This window comes from Chamaea fasciata, unplaced genomic scaffold, assembly GCF_029207755.1.
Source record: "Chamaea fasciata isolate MVZ Bird 193981 ecotype frontalis unplaced genomic scaffold, bChaFas1.0.hap1 SCAF_3, whole genome shotgun sequence".
NCBI lineage: Eukaryota > Metazoa > Chordata > Aves > Passeriformes > Sylviidae > Chamaea > Chamaea fasciata.
In genome coordinates, this window is record NW_027094088.1 from 55,810,944 (window position 1) to 55,830,055 (window position 19,112).

Sequence of the window (19,112 nt, forward strand, 5' to 3'; positions counted from 1 at the left end):
GTTGTATGTCACAGCTGTGTGCTTGCTTTCTACATATCTGGGGAGTTGTAGTCTCTAGAGTACAGTGCTAGGTACTCATCACACACCATCTGATCAATGCAGTGGCTTTGGTGATGCTTTCCTACCTGTTTTCATAATTTGTTCCTCTGAACAAATTTTATCCCTAGCACTGGCCACTTCATGCAGATGAACTCCCTTTGCTTCCCCAGCTCCAGACTGTCAGCCATGCTACTAGCAACTCTCAAAAGGAGCAGTTGTTTTTAGGTGTGTGCCAAGTTGTTGTCTTAGGGCAGGGCCCAGAAACAGAATCCTACATTGGTAAAAAAAGGAAAGGATACCTGTCTGGAAAGGATGATATATATAATCCATGGTAGAAGGCTGTGCATCAGATCAAAGGGAAGTCAGTGAAATACATCTCAAGTGATCAGTACATATATTTTAATTCTTGCTTGCATTATAGTCCATACAACAGACTGTTCTGTCTCATGAGTCCTCAATAAAGTCAGTGATTGAAAAGGGCGAAGCACTTTGTGATCTGGTGAGTGATGTGACTCTAAAGAACAACGTTCAAGACCTTCAGAGCAGTTACCAGGAACTCTGCAGCAAGACAAAGGTAAAAAGGGAGAAACCTCAGGGTTCTTCCAACTTGCTGTATTTTTACCCCTCTTTAAGAAATTAACTATTTATTTCATGCTTTTGTGTCTATACTAAGAACCACCTACCTTTAATTACTTTTGGTGCTTTCTTGGGATTTTTTTTTTTTTTTTGGAGGGGGGCCTGAAGTGACAGGCAGATTTTGAATATGGAAAAAACTACATAAATAAATCTAAGCAGAGTAGCTGAAATGAATTTTGGGTGTGGCAGGTGAAGTCTTCGTGCTCTGTAACACTAAGGGGATATGTATCAGTGACTAGTCTGTGTTATTGTTACTACTTTTAAAACCGTTTAATAGAATTCTAAATACATTATTTCTTGAAGGGACAGATACCCATGGATTATACTCTCTGTTGTTTCTGCTTGATCTTCACAAACACTGTTTAGTTTACTTGTTGAATAAAAGGCATCAGAGAAAATAAACTGCAAGACGGATATCATTTTATTCAGCAAGGGCATTATTAATTAACATTGATTCAGTAGTCCATATGTATGCAGTACTTTGAAAAGTCTAATGCTTCTAAATACATCCTAAAGTATGATTACTCCTAAAGCTTTTAATAGGTTATACTCCTAACAAGGATAAGCTCTGCAAACCATGTTAGTACTTATGTTTGACCTAGGCACCTTTAATTGCCAATCCATCCACCAATAGGAGATGATCTTATATTTCAAGGTTGATTTTTAGTTTAAAGACATGTCACTGATCTGTATCAAAAAGTGATGTCCATTGCATTAGATATAATGTTGGTGGCTGAAATTTAGAGAAACTTCCTGAAAAGAGTAAATACTTTTTATCTCAGTGTGTACATTCTTAATTTGCCTGCCACAGACATGGGCAGTAGGTACATGCAAAGGCTGTAAGCAGCAGCCATAGCATTTGGAAGGTCAAGTTCAGTCTCTCAAAGAGTGTAACTTTTTTCACTAATAACTGTTAGTGAACTTAATGTCAAGTTGACAGTGTTCATTTTCTCAAGTGTTTTCCTCAGTCTTCAAAGTATGGTGTTTCATCCAGAGTGAAAATACTGCTCAGTACCACAGAAGTAATTATTCACAGAATAAATGTGTCTTTTGATGTCTTCCTTTACAGTCTATTCATATGAGATTCCCTCACAAGAATATAAATTTAGATGATAATTCTAACTATGTTTTCAAGTTCTTGGTGGGTTTTGGTTTGTTTGGGGGGTTTTTTGAACTCTTGTAATTACCTGAAAATTTAATTGTGGTTATTGCGGACCTGCAGGCATATGTTGAAACCTTAGAGGTGAGAGTAAAAGAGCATGAAGATTATAATAGTGATTTGCAAGAAGGGGAGAAATGGTTATTACATATGTCCAGCAGATTGGCCAGCCCTGACCTCATGGAAAGCAACAATCTTGAAATAATCACTCAGCAACTAGCTAACCACAAGGTGGGTTTGCTACTGGTGATCTTCCTTTGTAAAATAGAATTTTTCTTCTTTGCCTCCACTCCAAAGCTCTATTTGCCATTCCCCTCTTTTATTTCTCTTACTGCTGTGTAAACAAGCATCAGTGTCATTAATGTAGTTAACAAATCTGGCTTGTTGTTAGCATAGTTTTTTGGATGAAACTGCATTTACACAAAGAGCTTTGTTGTTCTCTCATCTGAATTCTGTTTCCTGTTTTCCCTGAGACTTCCCAGGAAATGAACCACAAAAACTGGATTTTTGACATTTTACTCCTGAGATATTTTTTGCTCTAGCACTTTTAAGGTTGAAAAAAAAAATTAAATTAAAAATTTTCGTGGTATGGATCAGCTAACAAGACCTTTTGAAATGTGATCAGCAAATTGGATGTGGTTGATAAAACAGCAATGGGGAAAAATGTGCAGAAACTAGAGGTACCTCTGTTAGGTTATTCTAATTCTGGGTTATTCTATTAGGTTGTAGCATTTTCTCCATTGCTTTTATTCAAGGTATTGCTATGGTTGCTGTTAGTTAAATACCTTGATAGCGAATGTTTTCTAGAAGATAAAAGAGAGCAAAATCCAACCTTCCACTCCCTGAAACAGAGATTTCAATGGCAGATACTGAAGTCTTTAAATTATTTGTGATTGGTTTGTTATTCTTTAAGTAACCTCCTTACATAAAAAAATTGGCTCCACCAAAGTCAATGGAAAGGACTTTCCACTGTGAAAGAGTGTATGGAATGAGATATGATTCAGCATGCGATTTAATTTGCATTACTAGACACGAGAGAAGCTGGAGAAGTCCTGAAGAGCATGCCACAAATGAAGATTAAGCACAATCTTGGGGTCTGAGCAGTCTGAGCATACATATCATGACAGTGCCACTGCTGTTTCTGTGGGCTATCTATATAAAGACTTTTGACAATGACTTTACAATGAACATGCCATCCAGTAACTTGAGTATGACAACATGTCTGATTTTTTTTCCAAATCTGAAGATGAAAAGTATTTAAAGGAGGGAGAAGAAATTGTTCTCTGCCACACCATATTTCTTCTAAAGTGTTTTATCTGTTTCTTAGGCTATCATGGAAGAAATTTCAGGATTTGAAGATCGTTTGAACAGCCTTAAGAGTAAAGGTGATTACCTGATCAGTCAATGCTCTGAACATCTTCAAGCAAAATTTAAGCAAAATATACAAACCCATCTCCAGGGGACAAGGGACAGCTATTCTGCCATATGTAGCACAGCCCAAAGAGTAAGTCTTGTTTCAAAAAAAAATTTTTGTGTCATTTAAAAATGAAGTGCATTGTTATTTCTATGCGTTATTTCTTTACATGGTAGAAAACTCTTCCTACTGTTTTCGTTTTGATTGAGCCTACAGGTTACTGAACACTTCATCATTTGTGCTACAGTTGAATTCCTGGTGATCTAAATGTTCTCTTGCAACCTGCAAAAGTAGTGGCTGATCAGTTCTTACCTTAATCCATGCCACATGCTCACTACCTTCATGTTACACTAGCTTCTGAGCAGCTGCAGCAAAAAAATTTGGCCTTTTCTACTTCAAAAACTAGGGAGCAAATTGCAGTCTTAGTGTTGATAGTTTGCATACATACATAAACAGGTCTCAAGTATGTGCTAGGAAATCCTGTCTCTCTCATTAAAACCAGAATATGCAGTTAAGAAGGGCCAGCTGGGTCATTCTATTAAACCAATTAGGAGATCCACCAGCAGTCAAAAAAAGCCCCAAACAAAACCCAAAAAAACCTAAACAGAACAACTCAAAAGCAAACTAAAAATAATCTTACACAAAGTCAATGCAAAAATGTTGGATAAAGAAAAAAAGAGAGCATGCTCTTCATTTCCATCTCTATTTTTTCTTTTTATAAGCTGTGCACTAAATATTATCCATCTTCTTCACATGTTAACGGGGTGCAGTGAGAGTTTAAGGAGCTTTCAGCCCTTGGTACTTTTATGTACAAGGGCTAAAATAATCAAAATCCTAATAATTCTGTTTTATTGGCAGTTTTCAAGGTAGGAAAAGAGAGACAATGGCGGTATTTGAAAATACGATAAACTGACAAAATGTTTTGTTTAGGTGTACCAGACTTTGGAACATGAGCTCCAGAAGCATGTTAATCATCAGGATACTCTCCAACAGTGCCAGACTTGGCTGTCTACAGTGCAGTCAGAACTAAAGCCAACCACTTGGACACCTTTCAGCCTGGCAGATGCAGTTAAACAGGTAAAAGTTTAGCACTTGAAAAAGCTCAGTTATTCTTGATAAAGTGAGTTCAGATAGAGATTTAAATTTCTAGAAATTAGATATTTTCTAGCCTTCTCAGAAAGCTGTGTAGTCTCAACGTTCATTCCCAACCCCAGAAGGAATGCCTGGAATGCAATATAACTGTAGGTGAAGAAACAAAGAGGGCTTTTGCTAGCTCTGCTTAATGCTTAGTAACATGTTACTTGGAAAATGTTTGCTGGTTAGATAAATCTGCTGAGATACTCCATAGATGTGTTCAGCAGATAGAGAGGTTTCATAGATGTGTTTAGCAGAGGGGTTGTGTCTTTCTGCTTGTCCAATTGCCCATCTGTCTACTACGTTCCTTATGAGACCTGTTTTCACACTACCATGGACATGAAGTCAATTATCAGGCAATTAAAACAATTTTTCAGTCTAAGAGCATAGAACTGCCTGTAGCTCGCATTGACCATTAAGACTTCTGTCATTGCCTCTTGATTATTCTTAGTGACAATGAGTTTTACATTGGATTTTTAACTTGGTTTTAAATTAAACTGGTGTGGTGCAAAAAACGCTGGAATTCAGAGCTGTCTGATCCATTGTCTTGACTAACAGAGACCTTGAAATACTAGAGATGGCAGAAATATTACAAGGGCAAGGCAAGCAGGGTGTGACACACAGAGACCAGCACCCAAGTGCCTCTAAGCTGAGTTTTTTCATGATCTGTCAAATACTGGAAAATTTTATAGCTGTAGGAATAGGACAAATTGATAATCCCAGAAAGCTCTGGTTCCAATTCACATTGGGAAAGTCTGTCCCCTTGTTGAGACTGTGTGTTTCTATCCAAGAAATAAGCTAGCTAATCCATATGTCTCTGAGTGCTTTGGTAATTGGATGATAATCAAAATTTTAAGGCTTATTCCTTTCCATAATTATAACATAGCAACCTTACCTTAAAAAAGAATGTATTTCTACATTTAATTTTATGGAAAAAATAAAAAGGTAAAGTAAAAAACCTAAAATGTACAGTTGTAATTAAACAAGATATTATTTTCACAGTCTCAGGGTTTATTTTTGAGTTGTCTTCCCTTAGGTTAAACATTTCCGGGCTCTGCAGGAGCAGGCCAATACATACTTGGATCTTCTGTGCTCCATGTGTGATCTGTCAGATGCCACAGTGAAGAGTACAGCAGCAGATATTCAACAAACAAAACAAACGGTACAAGAAAACCACAACAACCCACTTTTAATCCTATTTAGAGCTTTAACTGCCTTGATCTGTTCCCTTTTAAAAAGGTCATATTGGGTAATGGTTTAAAGCAATGTCATCTTACTTTCATCTTAAGTATTTCATTAGAGATAGTTGAATAGTTTTCTCTTTCTGCTTCTTTGGTTTGTTGTTTTTTTTTTTTTTTATTATTAAATCCATACATTGCCATCCTGGTACTAATAAAAAGACACACAACTGAGGTTGCTAAAGGTACTTAGAAAATGTTAGAAGATGTTGGTCTAAAGCCACAGAAATAACATTCTGTGGAAGAAAACTTGATTCAAGTTATGTTTTCAAAAAACACAATTCAGTCTAATCTTCTCTGTATTTTGTTAAATCTGAGACATATTTTATTGTTGTTATTTACTCAACAATAGACTGATGCTCATATTTGCCTATATTAATATATTAATAATATAATAATCATCTTAACAATAAAATATGATGTTTCAGTTAATCAAAGTGCATCTATTTCAGCATATTAATTTACAGAAGTGTTCTTCAATTTTAAGTTTTCAAATCACTTAATGCTTACATTTAAAATAGAACTATAAACTTAAGTTATTGGAAAAGGAGAATTATGAGCATTACTCTTGTTGTAAACTTGAAGCATTTACTCTCTCTTACACAGACACACAACCAAAGTTTTGAAACTACTTCTAACAAGAGTAAAAATCTAATACATACAGTAACAGTATTCCATACCAGACAAGGGAATTGTACAAATCCAAATAACCCATAAAAATATGGCAGTCCAAGAACTGAATATCTGAAAAACATCCCAAACATCAGAATAAGATTCTCTTTTGACATACAAAGCAGTAAAACGTTTTTAAGAAATCACAGATGGTATAGTTCTGAGATATACTAAGCTGGTTGAGTATCTAAATCTTAAAGGCACCCGACTGCTGTATTTAGAGCAAAAGCAGCTGTGTCACTATTGGTGTAAGAGGATTGATGGGCTCAGATCTGGTAAGCATTCTTCTTATTGGCATTTTAGAAGAGGCAAAAAGGCAAAATAACTGGGCTAAGCAAATTAAATGGAAGTGCTTAGTTGAAACTTTTATGTAGGGTATACTCTAACAATATTCTTGGCATGCAGTAGGCTGAGTTATACAATTAATTTAAGCTTTAACAGAAGGCAGAGAGCACTGAAATACAAACACTCATGAACCTACTTGCTTCTCTCAAGGGTGAATGATAATTAATTTCTTTTTTGTTATTGTTGTTGTTTCCACCCAGGTTTCCTTTGATAGGTACAATTTTTGTGACTTTTGAAGGTTAAGACTCTTTTTGTAGGTAATATTAGCCCTTTCAGAATCTTCTGCAGAAATTGCTTTAGTACAGTATTGTACTCAGAGGAAGAATGGTTTTCATCCTGTAATTTGCAAAAACAGATGCATTAAAGTGTTCCTGCCCCTTTTCATTTTTTTTCTTCTAGATTGAGCAACAGATAATGCACTCACAGTATTTGTCTCAAGGTTGGGAAGAGATCAAACAGTTGAAGGCTGAGCTCTGGATATACTTCCAGGATGCGGATCAACAACTACAGAATTTAAAAAGGCGACGGGCAGAGTTGGAGCTAAATATTGCCCAGAATATGGTTCTCCAGGTAAAGGTAAGGAAACTTTGGGTTAAGAACAGAAGGTAAGGAAGAAGTTCATCCTGTGGCTGATATTATTTTAAGATTTATAATAAATGCACATACTGGATCATCTCTAATATGCTCTAAGCAAGAGCAGAGAAGATAGAGGAAAGATTGTTTCCGTGTTAATGCTGCAGGATGATTCAGAGAGCAGAAATACTTTAGTATTTTTCTGGCTTTGTTTTTTTAATAGTAGACAACTTTCAGCCTACTGATCTATTTGCCTTCACTTTTAGAGTAGACTAAATGCTGATCACAGTGGACCTGAAGATAAGATTTGCAAATTGTGCTTGCTAAATTCTTTGATTTCTATACTTCTAAATAGTTTAGAGGAATTTCAAAATTAGTCAACAAAACTATTTGATGTTGCTGATCTCTAAGGACAGTTATGACAGAAACACAATTCAATTAATGAGACAAATGCCTTCACACCTTCTCTCATTCATTCCAGAAGTGAGACATTTTATGACCATTCTGTGCACACCAAGACCAGTAATTTAACAAAAAGATAATTTCTTTAATAAATTATTAAATATGTGGGTTTTGCATTTTTCACCTAGGGTTTTCTTGTATTCTTTTTTTGATGTGCCAAGAGTTAGGTAAAAAAGTAAATAGCACTTCCTCTCCATGTCTGTTCTACTCACACTTTGGAACAAAGTCAAAGCCTTTGAAGATGCCTCAGCACAATCTGGACTGAAAGCTGTTATACCAGCTATCATTAGAATCCAGGAAAAAGGAGTCTCTATTTCTTCACTCTTTCAGTCAGTAACTTTGGATTATAATGAAAGGGAGACACCCGCTGTACTGGTAGACGTGGCACATTATTTTTTCTAATAATTTGCCCTGGTAAAGGAAAATGCCTAGCTCCATTTGAAGCCATGAATAGGAATGAGGAAGAGCTGGAGACAGGCATGCTTGTTTAGTTGTAGTTACTGGAACTAAAATTTAGGAAAAGATTATATTTACCTTAGTGTGTAAGGGCTACAAAATATTTGGTTAGTTTTAGTTGTCTGTATATTGTGTATTCTTCGTTTTGGGATCTCTGTGACTTCTAATTTGGTAGAATGTGTATGCAGATGAACTCTTTTAGTTACTAGTTATTAGCTCAGATAGCAGTCATACCTAGGTAATCCATGGTTTTGTTTCAATAATGACAGTGGTAACGGTTGCTGTTACAGAGGTAGGAACAATACAGAGAGTGGATATGGAGGCTCACTGACTCATGGACTCTGTTTCCTATTTTTAGTCACTAATGAGAAAGGAAAAAAATAAGCTAGTAATAGTACTGGTAAAATGAATTATTCTTTTGAGATTCAAGACTACCTTGCATGTTTTAGTGTATGGTGGGAGCTTAGCTAGTCCAGAAGCCTGGACAAAGGATGTGATTCAATCACAAATTCTGTTTATCACTGGCACTTGGAAACTCCTCTGGTTTGCTTTAGCATCCATTACCGACTTGTCTTCACATGAGAAGATGGGGAGGAGGGTTTGGAGAGGAGTGAAAATACTTCCAATTTACATCTGCAGGGCATTTGCCTGGGCAGATAAGTAGCTGATATTATTAATTTCAGAGCTTTTATTTAAATTCCATTTTATAATTTTGAATGCATGATATTATATTGGGTTTTACTTGTATCTTTTTCAGGAATTCAGTCAGAAGTTGCAGACTAAGCAGTCAGCTCTCACCTCTGTGTCTGAGAAAATTAACAAGCTAACCCAAGGGCAGGAATCACCTGAACACAAGGAAATAGAAGAACTGAGCAACCAGTGGCTGGACCTCTGCCTTCAGGCACATAGTTTGCTCATGCAGAGGGAGGAGGATCTGCAGAGGACAAGGGATTACCATGATCGCATGAATGTCGTTGAAGTTTTCCTGGAAAAGCTCACAAAAGAGTGGGACAACCTGGCTAGGTAAAAAAAGAATCACATCCACAAAGCAAACTGTACATATATGCTAAAAGAGCTGTTTACAGTGTCCCTACGTGGGAGCCACTAAAAATCCCTTTTTGCATACTTAATTAAAAGCACACCTCCCTTAGTCATTTCTGTTGAGATAAAGAGAGTTTGAGAGACCAGATCTTCAATGTTTGTCTTTAAGTCAAGTACTGATTGATCCTTTCTCAGGATATATCATTCCCTGATGTTTCAAGAATGTTGACTATTTCATTTGAACTTCTTCATTTGTGGTGATTCATGAATCACCATATTCACTGGTTCATTTTCATTGTGATATGGTGTTATATCTATAAGACTATTACATTAAAGCTTAGTAACTACTTTTAAATATTTGCAGCTGCTTTGCATAGGATAAGCACACCAGCTGTGAGTAAAATTGTGAGTGTATTGCTTCTCCTGTTCACTGTCATGGAATAAGATTCACTTCAACCTCAATGCTTGCTGTTGTTCATATATGCAATATAATCAGTAGGGTCTGTGTTAATGTAAATGTGTATGGTCAGCCTGATGACCATAGAGCAGATGAAAGAGAAACTAATAAATTTGTAAATTTTTTAAAGTTAGTGCTCAAGGCTGCTACCTTCAAGTGAATCTGAAAACTGTAGGTCTTTATATCATATTGGTTTCAGTATGTAGTGGGCTTATAATTAATCCTGACCTCTCTTAAAAGCCTGTGCTGAAATAGGATCTAATATTCCCTTTTTTCCTGTCCTTTTTGATAACAGATCTGATGCTGAAAGTACAAATGTGCACCTTGAAGCTTTGCAAAAACTGGCAATTGCACTACAGGAAAGAAGATTTGCTCTGGAAGATTTGAAGGATCAGAAGCAGAAGATGATAGAACACTTGAATCTTGATGACAAAGAATTAGTAAAGGAGCAGTTCAGTCATTTTGAGCAGCGCTGGACTCAGCTGGAAGACCTTGTCAAACGGAAAATTCAAGTTTCTGTTTCAACCTTAGAAGAGCTCAGCTTGGTGCATTCCAAATTTCAGGAACTAATGGAATGGGCAGAGGAACAGCAGCCTAGTGTCTCAGAGGCTCTTAAACAGAGCCCTCCTCCAGATATGGCTCAGAGTCTTCTCATGGATCATCTCACCATTTGCAGTGAGCTTGAAGCCAAACAGCTTGTTCTGAAGATGCTTGTGAAGGATGCTGACAGGGTGATGACCAACCTAGGGCTCAATGAAAGGCAAGAACTGCAGAAAACGGTGTCTGATGCACAGCACCACGTCGCTTGTCTCAGCGATCTGGTTGGCCAGAGGAGAAAACACCTGAATAAAGCACTGTCTGAAAAGACACAGTTTCTCATGGCAGTCTTTCAGGCTACAAACCAAATTCACCAGCATGAAAAGAAGGTGATGTTTCCAGAACATATTTGTCTTTTGCCAGAAGATGTGAATAAACAGATCAGGACTTGTAAGAATACCCAGGCTAATCTGAAGGCCTATCAAAATGAGGTCACAGGGTTGTGGGCTCAAGGAAGGGACTTAATGAAAGAAGCAACAAATCAAGAAAAGAGTGAGGTGTTAGGTAAACTGCAAGAATTACAGAATGTGTATGACACTGTTTTACAAAAGTGTAACCAGAGATTGTTAGAACTGGAGAAAAATATGGTTTCCAGGAAATATTTCAAAGAAGATTTGGATAAAGCTTGCCATTGGCTGAAACAAGCTGATATTGTCACATTCCCAGAAGTCAATGTAATGAATTCTAACACTGAGTTATACAGCCAGTTGGCAAAATATCAACAGATTCTTGAGCAATCTCCAGAATATGAAAATCTGCTGCTTACACTGCAAAGAGATGGCCAAGAAGTCCTACCATCACTTAATGAAGTGGATCATTCTTATTTAGATGAAAAACTTAATAGTCTCCCTCAGCAATTCAATATTGTCACTGCTCTGGCAAAAGAAAAATTATATAAGGTTCAGGAAGCAATTTATGCCAGAAAAGAGTATGCCTCTTTGATTGAGTTAACGAGTAAAGCTCTGACTGAGCTAGAAGACCAGTTTATTAACATGGACAAAGCTCCAGCTGCTGTTTCAGCCAAAGAAGCTGTGTCACTCCAGCAAGCCTACAGAGATCTCTTAGGTGAAGCCATGAGCCTTGCTGCAGCAGTGGATGAACTGAACCAGAAGAAGGAGGCTTTTCGAAGCACTGGCCAGCCCTGGCAGCCAGATGAGATGTTAAAACTTGCCACGCTGTATCACAAGTTGAAGAGGCAAATTGAACAGAAAATCAACCTGTTAGAAGACACAATAGAAGCATGCCAGGAGCATGAGAAGATGTGTATGCAGTTTGAGGCACAGCTAGAGACAGTGAAAAAGGAACAGGTTAAGGTGAATGAAGAAACTCTTCCAATAGAAGAAAAATTGAAAATATACCATTCTCTGGTGGGCAGCTTGCAAGACTCAGGAAGTCTTCTAAAACGAATAACTGAACATCTAGAGGCCCTTTCTTCTCAGGTTGACTCATCTGCATATGAGACAACAAATCACCAAGTCCAGGCTTGGCAAGAGAAGCTGAAGTCTTTGCATTCTGCCATTGTTGACATGGTGATGGAGTGTGAGAACAGACTTGTGCAGAGCATTGACTTCAAGACAGAAATCTGCCGCTCACTTGACTGGTTGAGGTGGGTGAAAACAGAACTTAACGGAACATTAAGTTTGGACCTCAAACTGCAGAACATCCAAGAAGAAATCAGGAAGGTTCAGATATATCAGGAAGAAGTGCAATCAAGCCTCAGAATAATGAATGCACTGAGCAATAAAGAGAAAGAGTGCTATATGAAAGCAAAGGAGCTGATTCCTGCTGACCTGGAAAACACTCTTGCTGAGCTGACAGAACTGGATGGTGAAGTTCAAGAAGCTATACATGTGAGACAGGTTAGTCCACCCAAACCATCATTAGGTTCTTGGTGACAAAGATGAAAGAGATGGCTCTGTGGCTTGATCTTTACAATCGTCACAAAACAATTAATTTTAGTAATCCTACCAAATCCTTTTTGTTTTTTTTTAAATTACACAGGCTACTTTGATTTCATGTTTGTGACTCTCCCTTTTATTTCAGGCTACCCTGAATAAAGCATATAACCTCTGCCAAAGGTACTACCAAGTGATGCAGATAGCAAACGATTGGCTGGAAGATGCTCAGGAATTTCTACAGTTAGCAAGAAATGGTCTAGATGTTGAGAACTCTGAGGAGAATCTAAGGAACCATGTGGAATTTTTCAGTACAGAAAGTCAGTTTAATGACCATTTGAAAGAGTTACAGGGCCTTATGTCTGAGATAGAGCCCTTTTTACAAGCCACAGCAAGCGAACAGCTGGTGCAGAATGTAGCTGCTTTGGAGGAAAAGGCCAAAGGGACAGAGCAAGAAGCCAAAACCCAGCAAGAGCAGTTACAAAGGTATATTCTTTTTTTTTTTTCCTTCTCTTCCTTCATTTTAAGATCACCTTGTAAGTAATGAAGAAAAGAATGAGAACATTATTGAACTTCTAAAACATTTATGCTACTTTTGAGGGAAATGGTCAGAGCTCTTGGATTCTGCTTTCTTTTCTGCCCTTGACTGACTAGTTGTATGATGTTAAAGAAGCTCTGGTAGAACTAAATTAAGCTTGGAACAGCACAGAGAAGACGACTAGGGAATAATTGTTCTATATTTCAGCTGGCACAGGATATATGCAAATGAAATTATATTGAAGCAGATGTTTTGAACTAAAAGGAAATAATTTTTTTACAAGCATAACTGTGTTTCTTATTATTCCTGAATGTTCTGAATTCCATAAGTTTGGGTAGGTTTAAACCACAACATAGGCAGTCTCTGAGGAAAAGTCACATAAGGGCCATTAGATGCCCAGCTGTATTTCCTGTAAGACACAGCTGAAAATCAGGAGCATATGCTTCTATTTCTGTTTCCCAATAATCTTTATTTTCTTGGAAAATACTGTGTAACAGCAAAACTAAGCAGTTGCATTGAAAACTAGGTGCAATAATATTTATGATTTTCAAATGTTTTTATGTAGCATTAAGTTGTTATTTCTGGAACTGTATTTGTTTAAGGTGTGCTTCTGAGTGGCAGGAGTACCAGACATCAAGGCACAAGGTGATTGAAGTGATGAATGATGCTGAGAAAAAATTATCTGAATTCTCAGTAGCTAAAACTGCTTCTTCTCAGGAAGCAGAAGAGAAATTGCTAACACATAAGGTAAGGTACTGATAATTGCATGAAGTCCTTCTCTTTCAAGTGAAAATGAATGTATAATATGTAGGTCCCTACCTGTGGTAAGATCAATTTGAGTTTTTAGATCTTTACCTGTAGCACTTACCTGTATCATAATGCACCAAGACATGTGTAGTGCTGTGCAAAACACACATTTTATTTGTGGGGTGACCAAGACAGATACCTTTAATCACTTTTCAGCTTGTTGTCTGTCTGTGTGCCTATGACTGTAGAGAAGTGCAAAGAGTCAGGAGGCTTCTAAAAGCTGTGGGTCTGTAAGCCCCAAAATTACATACCCTTCAAGCAACTCAGATCAATAGAAACATCCATCTACTTTTGATCATGGCACAGTTTTAATAGGTCAGGAAGAGTTGCAGTTTAATATTAACTCTTATTTAGTCTAAAAGGAAGAAATATAGCTTAAAAAAACTTAATTGCTCGTGTTTAAGGTACTAGTTAGTTGCCTTAATATAGAGAGTCGGTGACACTTCAGACATGCTGCCAGCTGTGTCTTGTGAAATCAAGAATCTCCCCTAAGAGTAATGTCATGTCTGCCCAGGTTCATGACAATGTCCTCAAATCCTTGGGCATTTAAAATGTTGTTAAAGGTAAACAGGACATAAATGTGCACTTAAACACCTGAATTGCATCTTTCATTTTTAGACTGTTTAGAAGTCAGTCGTAGTTGTGAGAAGGACCCAGAATGCTTATTTTCATCCCTTTTGAGGTGCTCTCAAGGAAGAGAAAAAATGATTACACCACATTTCTGCTGCTTCTAGAAGCTTCCATTTTGGACCAAGGAGCTGTAGCTTAAATATTGCCTATGAGAAATAGTGAGACTTAGCTACCTCACTTGAAATACAATACCTCCTCCTCATCTGCAGTGAATGGGGGTGGTTCACCTACCTGCATGTAGAATACTAATGAGTTGTCTTGTGGAAAAGGAGAACAGTGCTTATTTTTGCTTTTTCAGAGTCTTGTGTCCATAGTGAATTCTTTCCATGAGAAAATCACAGCTCTAGAAGAAAAGGCTTCGCAGCTGGAAAAAATCAGCAATGATGCCAGTAAGGCATCTATAAGTAGATCCATGACAACAGTCTGGCAGCGCTGGACACGGCTCCGGAATGTAGCTCAGGAACAAGAGAAAATTTTGGAAGATGCAGTGCAGGAATGGAAGGGTTTTAATGATAAGGTAAATTCTAGTCTTGGTAAATCCTCCCTTGTACATAAGTTTTCACTCTTTATGCTGAGTAATATAATTATCCTTATTAATCATCTTGTGGTAGAGAAAACTGATAGCAGGAATAACTGATTTTTTTCCTCAGGTCAGAAAAACACAGCTATGAAAGGTCCAGGTTTAGAATTGTTGCCTCCCAAGTTTGGGCTGTTCTTCTCTTGCATACATGTATAGTACATACAGAATTGTTTTGATTTCTGGTGGCTCTTTAGATTCTTCTCTGTTTCCTTTCCTCAGATGTTATGTTCTAGATTATGTTAACCTCTTTCTTTTTTTTTTCTTTCTTCTTCTTTCTTTTTCTCTTTCTTCTCTCTTTTTTCTCTCTTTATTCTCTCTTTCTTTTTTCTTCTTTTTTTCCCCCTGAAGAATATGAAGTTTCTCCTTTTAGGTATAAGCAGTGATGATAGTGCCTGTCACTGCTCATTGTTCATATGTCTCTTTTTTCCCCTTATATCCTACCTGACTCTTTTTAGCTGTCATTGTCCATTATTTATGCCCAGATAGCAGGTTCTCTAGGAATGAGGATAATCATTTTGTTAAATTCATGACTTGTGCCAAATATGGGTGTGCCCCAGGGTAGAGCTCTAGTTCCTATGGCAATAAATATAATAAATGCTAAAGATTATAAGAAGACACCTGTAACTGGACAAAAAAATCCCTTAGCAAGTCCTAATCCCCTGTGAAGAGCAAGAGATCTAGAATAGTAGAGCATGAGCCCTATACCACAACAGTTTTATAGAATCTAAATGTACAGCACTGGGTCTAGCACCTTTGGGTGTCAGTTGTACTAGCTTCTTTTGTAATTTTATTATTTACAAGACTGCACCTCTTTCCATAGATTCAGAAAGCCACCACAGCTATAGATCAGCTACAAGGTCGCTTACCAGAAAGCTCAGTGGAAAAGGCATCCAAGACAGAGCTCCTGGAACTCCTGGATTACCACAGCAGTTTCCTGTTGGAGGTGGACCACCAGCTGTCATCTTTGGGCCTGCTCAAACAGCACGCTGTTAGCATGCTTCAGGATGTGGAAGTAAAGCCTCCAGCTCAGAAGGAACTACCAGTTATGCAAGAAATCAAAGCAATGCAAGATCGATGCCACAAGTAAGGAAATATCTTAAAAGATTAACCAGAAAAATGGTACCTTGTAATTCATCATTAAGAGCTTATATATAATTTTTATATCATTAACAATTAACATGCCTAAATAAATATTAGCTATTATTTTTAAATAAGCATCATTTTAATTTAAAATTACTTTTAATTAATTTTGAAATAACTTTTTTGCCATTATCCTTTATTTCCATCAGAAAGAGTATGCCTTTTAGAATATGTATTTCTTGCCTTGCATAACACTAACTTACATAAAAGCTGCATAGACTGCATCAAAGTTTTAACTGTTTTTAAGCTTTTAAACACTTCAGTTGCTTCTCACAATAACAGTGATTGTTAATCTTTTTGTATCTTCTTTTGATTAGCTTATCACATTGTTTCTCGTGTTTGAGGCACTTAGGTACCAAAAGTAGGTCCTGTATAACATTTGCAGGGGAATGTAGAGCATATGCAAACAAAACGTAACTTTTCACCGTGAGGCTATGCAAGTGTCTATCTAAATCTAAAACATCTCCCTGTCATGTAGAAAAAAAGAAGTTTTATGTTATATTTTAAGACACGTCTGCCTCATAACTACTCTAAGGTACTGTTAGTGGATCTCCAGGGTGGGAAGACAAAGAGAAATGAAAAATGACAAAACTGTAAACCCGGCACCAAGCCTGTGCAGTTTATTGTATGTGTGTATAAATAAATATAGTAGAATAACAATCCCATTAGAAAATGTGTCGATGTAAGTAATTTTACAATTCTATTTTTTACTTACTGAAAATCAGTTTCTAAGATGTAGGGTCTGTTAAGATATAGGGTCTGTGATGACCTCCTGCTCATGTAAATAAGGCATGATTCATCTATGTAAGGTTATGGAAACATGAATGAACTATGGAAATATCAAAGATCCATGTCACATGAATAAGAGCTACAAGTAGTCCAATAGAACTTTCACAGAGGTGTCATTTTTTACAGGAGATCCAAGTTCTTGACAAAAGTGCAGAAATTCTGTCTGAGTGCAAGTGTGGGAATAGGCTGTGTTCAGATGCTTGATCTATAATTTATCCTAAGTATTCCGCCAATGCAAGTTCCATCAATAGGAGTGGAAGTTATCTCATGTTATTTTACATTCTAGGTATCAATATCAAGATCAGGTTATGTCTTCTTCTCTAGTTAGTGTAGAGAAATAAACAAGTGTAAGATACAGTTTTTCTGACCTATTTTAAAAGTTTCTTTTGGAATGACGATGTATAATCCTAATTCATGCCCTGCAATTGCCTGTTTCCTCTACTGACAATGAGGGCAATCTGTGGTGATGAGTTAAGATGTAGGGATCCCTATTGTATACATTTGCATTTTTTCAAAAGAATTGCATGCTTCATGTCCAAACACATAAAACCAAAAAAAAGGACACGGAAAACTTAAATTTATTTAAATTTATTTCTCTTGATGTGGTGCTCTTAATCATTATCTTTATTGTTCAGTATTTTTTGACAAAGGTGTGTTTTTAGACATTGCTTAATACTTTGCAAATAGTTATTGTTTCTTTCTTTTGGAAGTATGCAACAGAAAGTTAAAAAAGGCATGAAGATAGCGAAACAGGAGCTGAAGGAGCGTGAAGAGGTTGAAGCAGAGATTAATATTGTGAAGTCCTGGATTCAGGAAACAAAAGAATATTTATTAAGCCCTGATGTGGAAGTGGACATTCAACTTCAGGAGTTGCAGGTATACCAAATTTATCAGCTTCTAAACCACAATATTTCTAAATTTCTAAATCACAATAATCTGCTAGTTAATGTTAATAGTTTCAAAAACACCATGAATTCAAATTAGACAATTCATGAGTTTTTTAGTAGCCCACTAAACAAATTCATAAAGCATGAGTTAGATGATGGTGATACTTTATTTCGAAGATATTTAACATGTATTCTCATTGTTTGTAACAATACTGTTTTTTCTGTCATTAGTCTCTCTCTGGTGAAGTTACTACTCATCGCCAGGCTGTTGAAAAACTGGCTGAACAACAACAGAATAAATACTTGGGGCTTTATACCATTTTGCCTTCTGAACTCTCTCTTCATTTAGCAGAAGTTGGACTGGCTCTCGTAACTGTACAGGATCAGGTAAACTGCAGTATGTAAGTGTGTAACAGATCTATAGCCCTTCTTCAGGCTTTTTACTTGGTATCCTGCTGTGGCCAAACTGTGACAACACAGAATAGTTTTACTACCTTCATCCTTTGAAATTAAAGTTAAATGAAAGTTAATTTCCTTTAAGAAAGAGTGATTTCTGATTATTGAATTTAATTCTTACTGTTGACAGATTCAAACCAAAGAAAGAGAAACTCAGCAAATCAAAACATTGAATCAAGAGTTTGATCAGAAAATCCAGGGGATAGCAAACGAGCTAAATACCATTCTTTCCAAACTGAAAAAGAAAACAAATGATATAGCACAAGCTAAACTTGAACAAAAGGTAAGACAAGGTTTTCTTACGTGGTTATGCAGTAAATTTGTTTGAATTGGGACACTCACTTCATACCAAAGTGTCATTGTGAAGACTTGCAGGACACAGTTTTTTAATGTAGTTCAACAGAAGAACTATACAGAAATAAGGGTTGACTGATGAGATTTTAAAAAACATATTCTTTGCAAACTGGCCCACACAAGTAACAGAATTTGGATGAATCAGCTGAATGTTAAAGTCAGATGGACAAAGTTTCATGCTTCCTTTCAAATGAGTATGACAAATCTGGAAAAGCCTGAGGAACCTTCAAACTGTTTGTTCTTGCCTGTACTGAAAAGATCATTCTTTATGATAAATAGATCAACAGAATTTTACTTGTAGCCCATCTCACATCATTTGGTTCAACAATGAAGTAAAGTACTACTCGTGCAATTAAGAGTAGTGCAAAGGACTCTTAGTTCTTTTTGAAAGTTTGCTTAATCTTAGGTATGTGCCACACTCAGGAAAAAGTCATCTATACTGAAGTGTAATGGCAAAATTAGGATTATCATATGAGAGTAAGGGATTTTGGGGAGAGGAGAGATGGAGAAGGGGTTGGCTGAGGGTTTGGGGATTTTTTTTTGTTGGTTTGTTATTTTAACTAGTCAGACTTGACTGAATTAATGTCTGAAATTAAGCAAAGTCTACAAAATAGGAGAAGATTTAGCATGACTGGTATGTCATAAATTACCTGTTTATTTTCATGAAATGATCAAGATGTTCCAAAACACTGTTTGCTTTGCAAGAAGTGCCACTGAACTATATCCCTGTTGTACCTCCTTGATTTCAGTAAGAAAGGAGAAAGCCAATGAAATCTGCTTTCTTACATTGCATAAATGAAAACTCTCTGTCAC

At 36.8% G+C, this 19,112-nt stretch overlaps 1 protein-coding gene across 1 annotated transcript in view; it reads left to right on the forward strand.

Annotated features, from left to right (window-relative positions):
* Positions 1 to 19,112, forward strand: part of SYNE1 (spectrin repeat containing nuclear envelope protein 1) — a 288,306-nt gene that overhangs the window by 159,214 nt on the left and 109,980 nt on the right. The window contains exons 68-82 of the mRNA XM_066179079.1: positions 461 to 613; positions 1,898 to 2,065; positions 3,162 to 3,338; positions 4,179 to 4,325; positions 5,419 to 5,544; positions 7,037 to 7,213; positions 8,886 to 9,151; positions 9,922 to 12,082; positions 12,267 to 12,604; positions 13,259 to 13,403; positions 14,392 to 14,610; positions 15,494 to 15,756; positions 17,313 to 17,478; positions 17,721 to 17,876; positions 18,076 to 18,228. Of these exons, the coding sequence (XP_066035176.1) occupies positions 461 to 613; positions 1,898 to 2,065; positions 3,162 to 3,338; positions 4,179 to 4,325; positions 5,419 to 5,544; positions 7,037 to 7,213; positions 8,886 to 9,151; positions 9,922 to 12,082; positions 12,267 to 12,604; positions 13,259 to 13,403; positions 14,392 to 14,610; positions 15,494 to 15,756; positions 17,313 to 17,478; positions 17,721 to 17,876; positions 18,076 to 18,228 (4,815 nt within the window). The remainder of the gene's footprint in view (positions 1 to 460; positions 614 to 1,897; positions 2,066 to 3,161; positions 3,339 to 4,178; positions 4,326 to 5,418; positions 5,545 to 7,036; positions 7,214 to 8,885; positions 9,152 to 9,921; positions 12,083 to 12,266; positions 12,605 to 13,258; positions 13,404 to 14,391; positions 14,611 to 15,493; positions 15,757 to 17,312; positions 17,479 to 17,720; positions 17,877 to 18,075; positions 18,229 to 19,112) is intronic.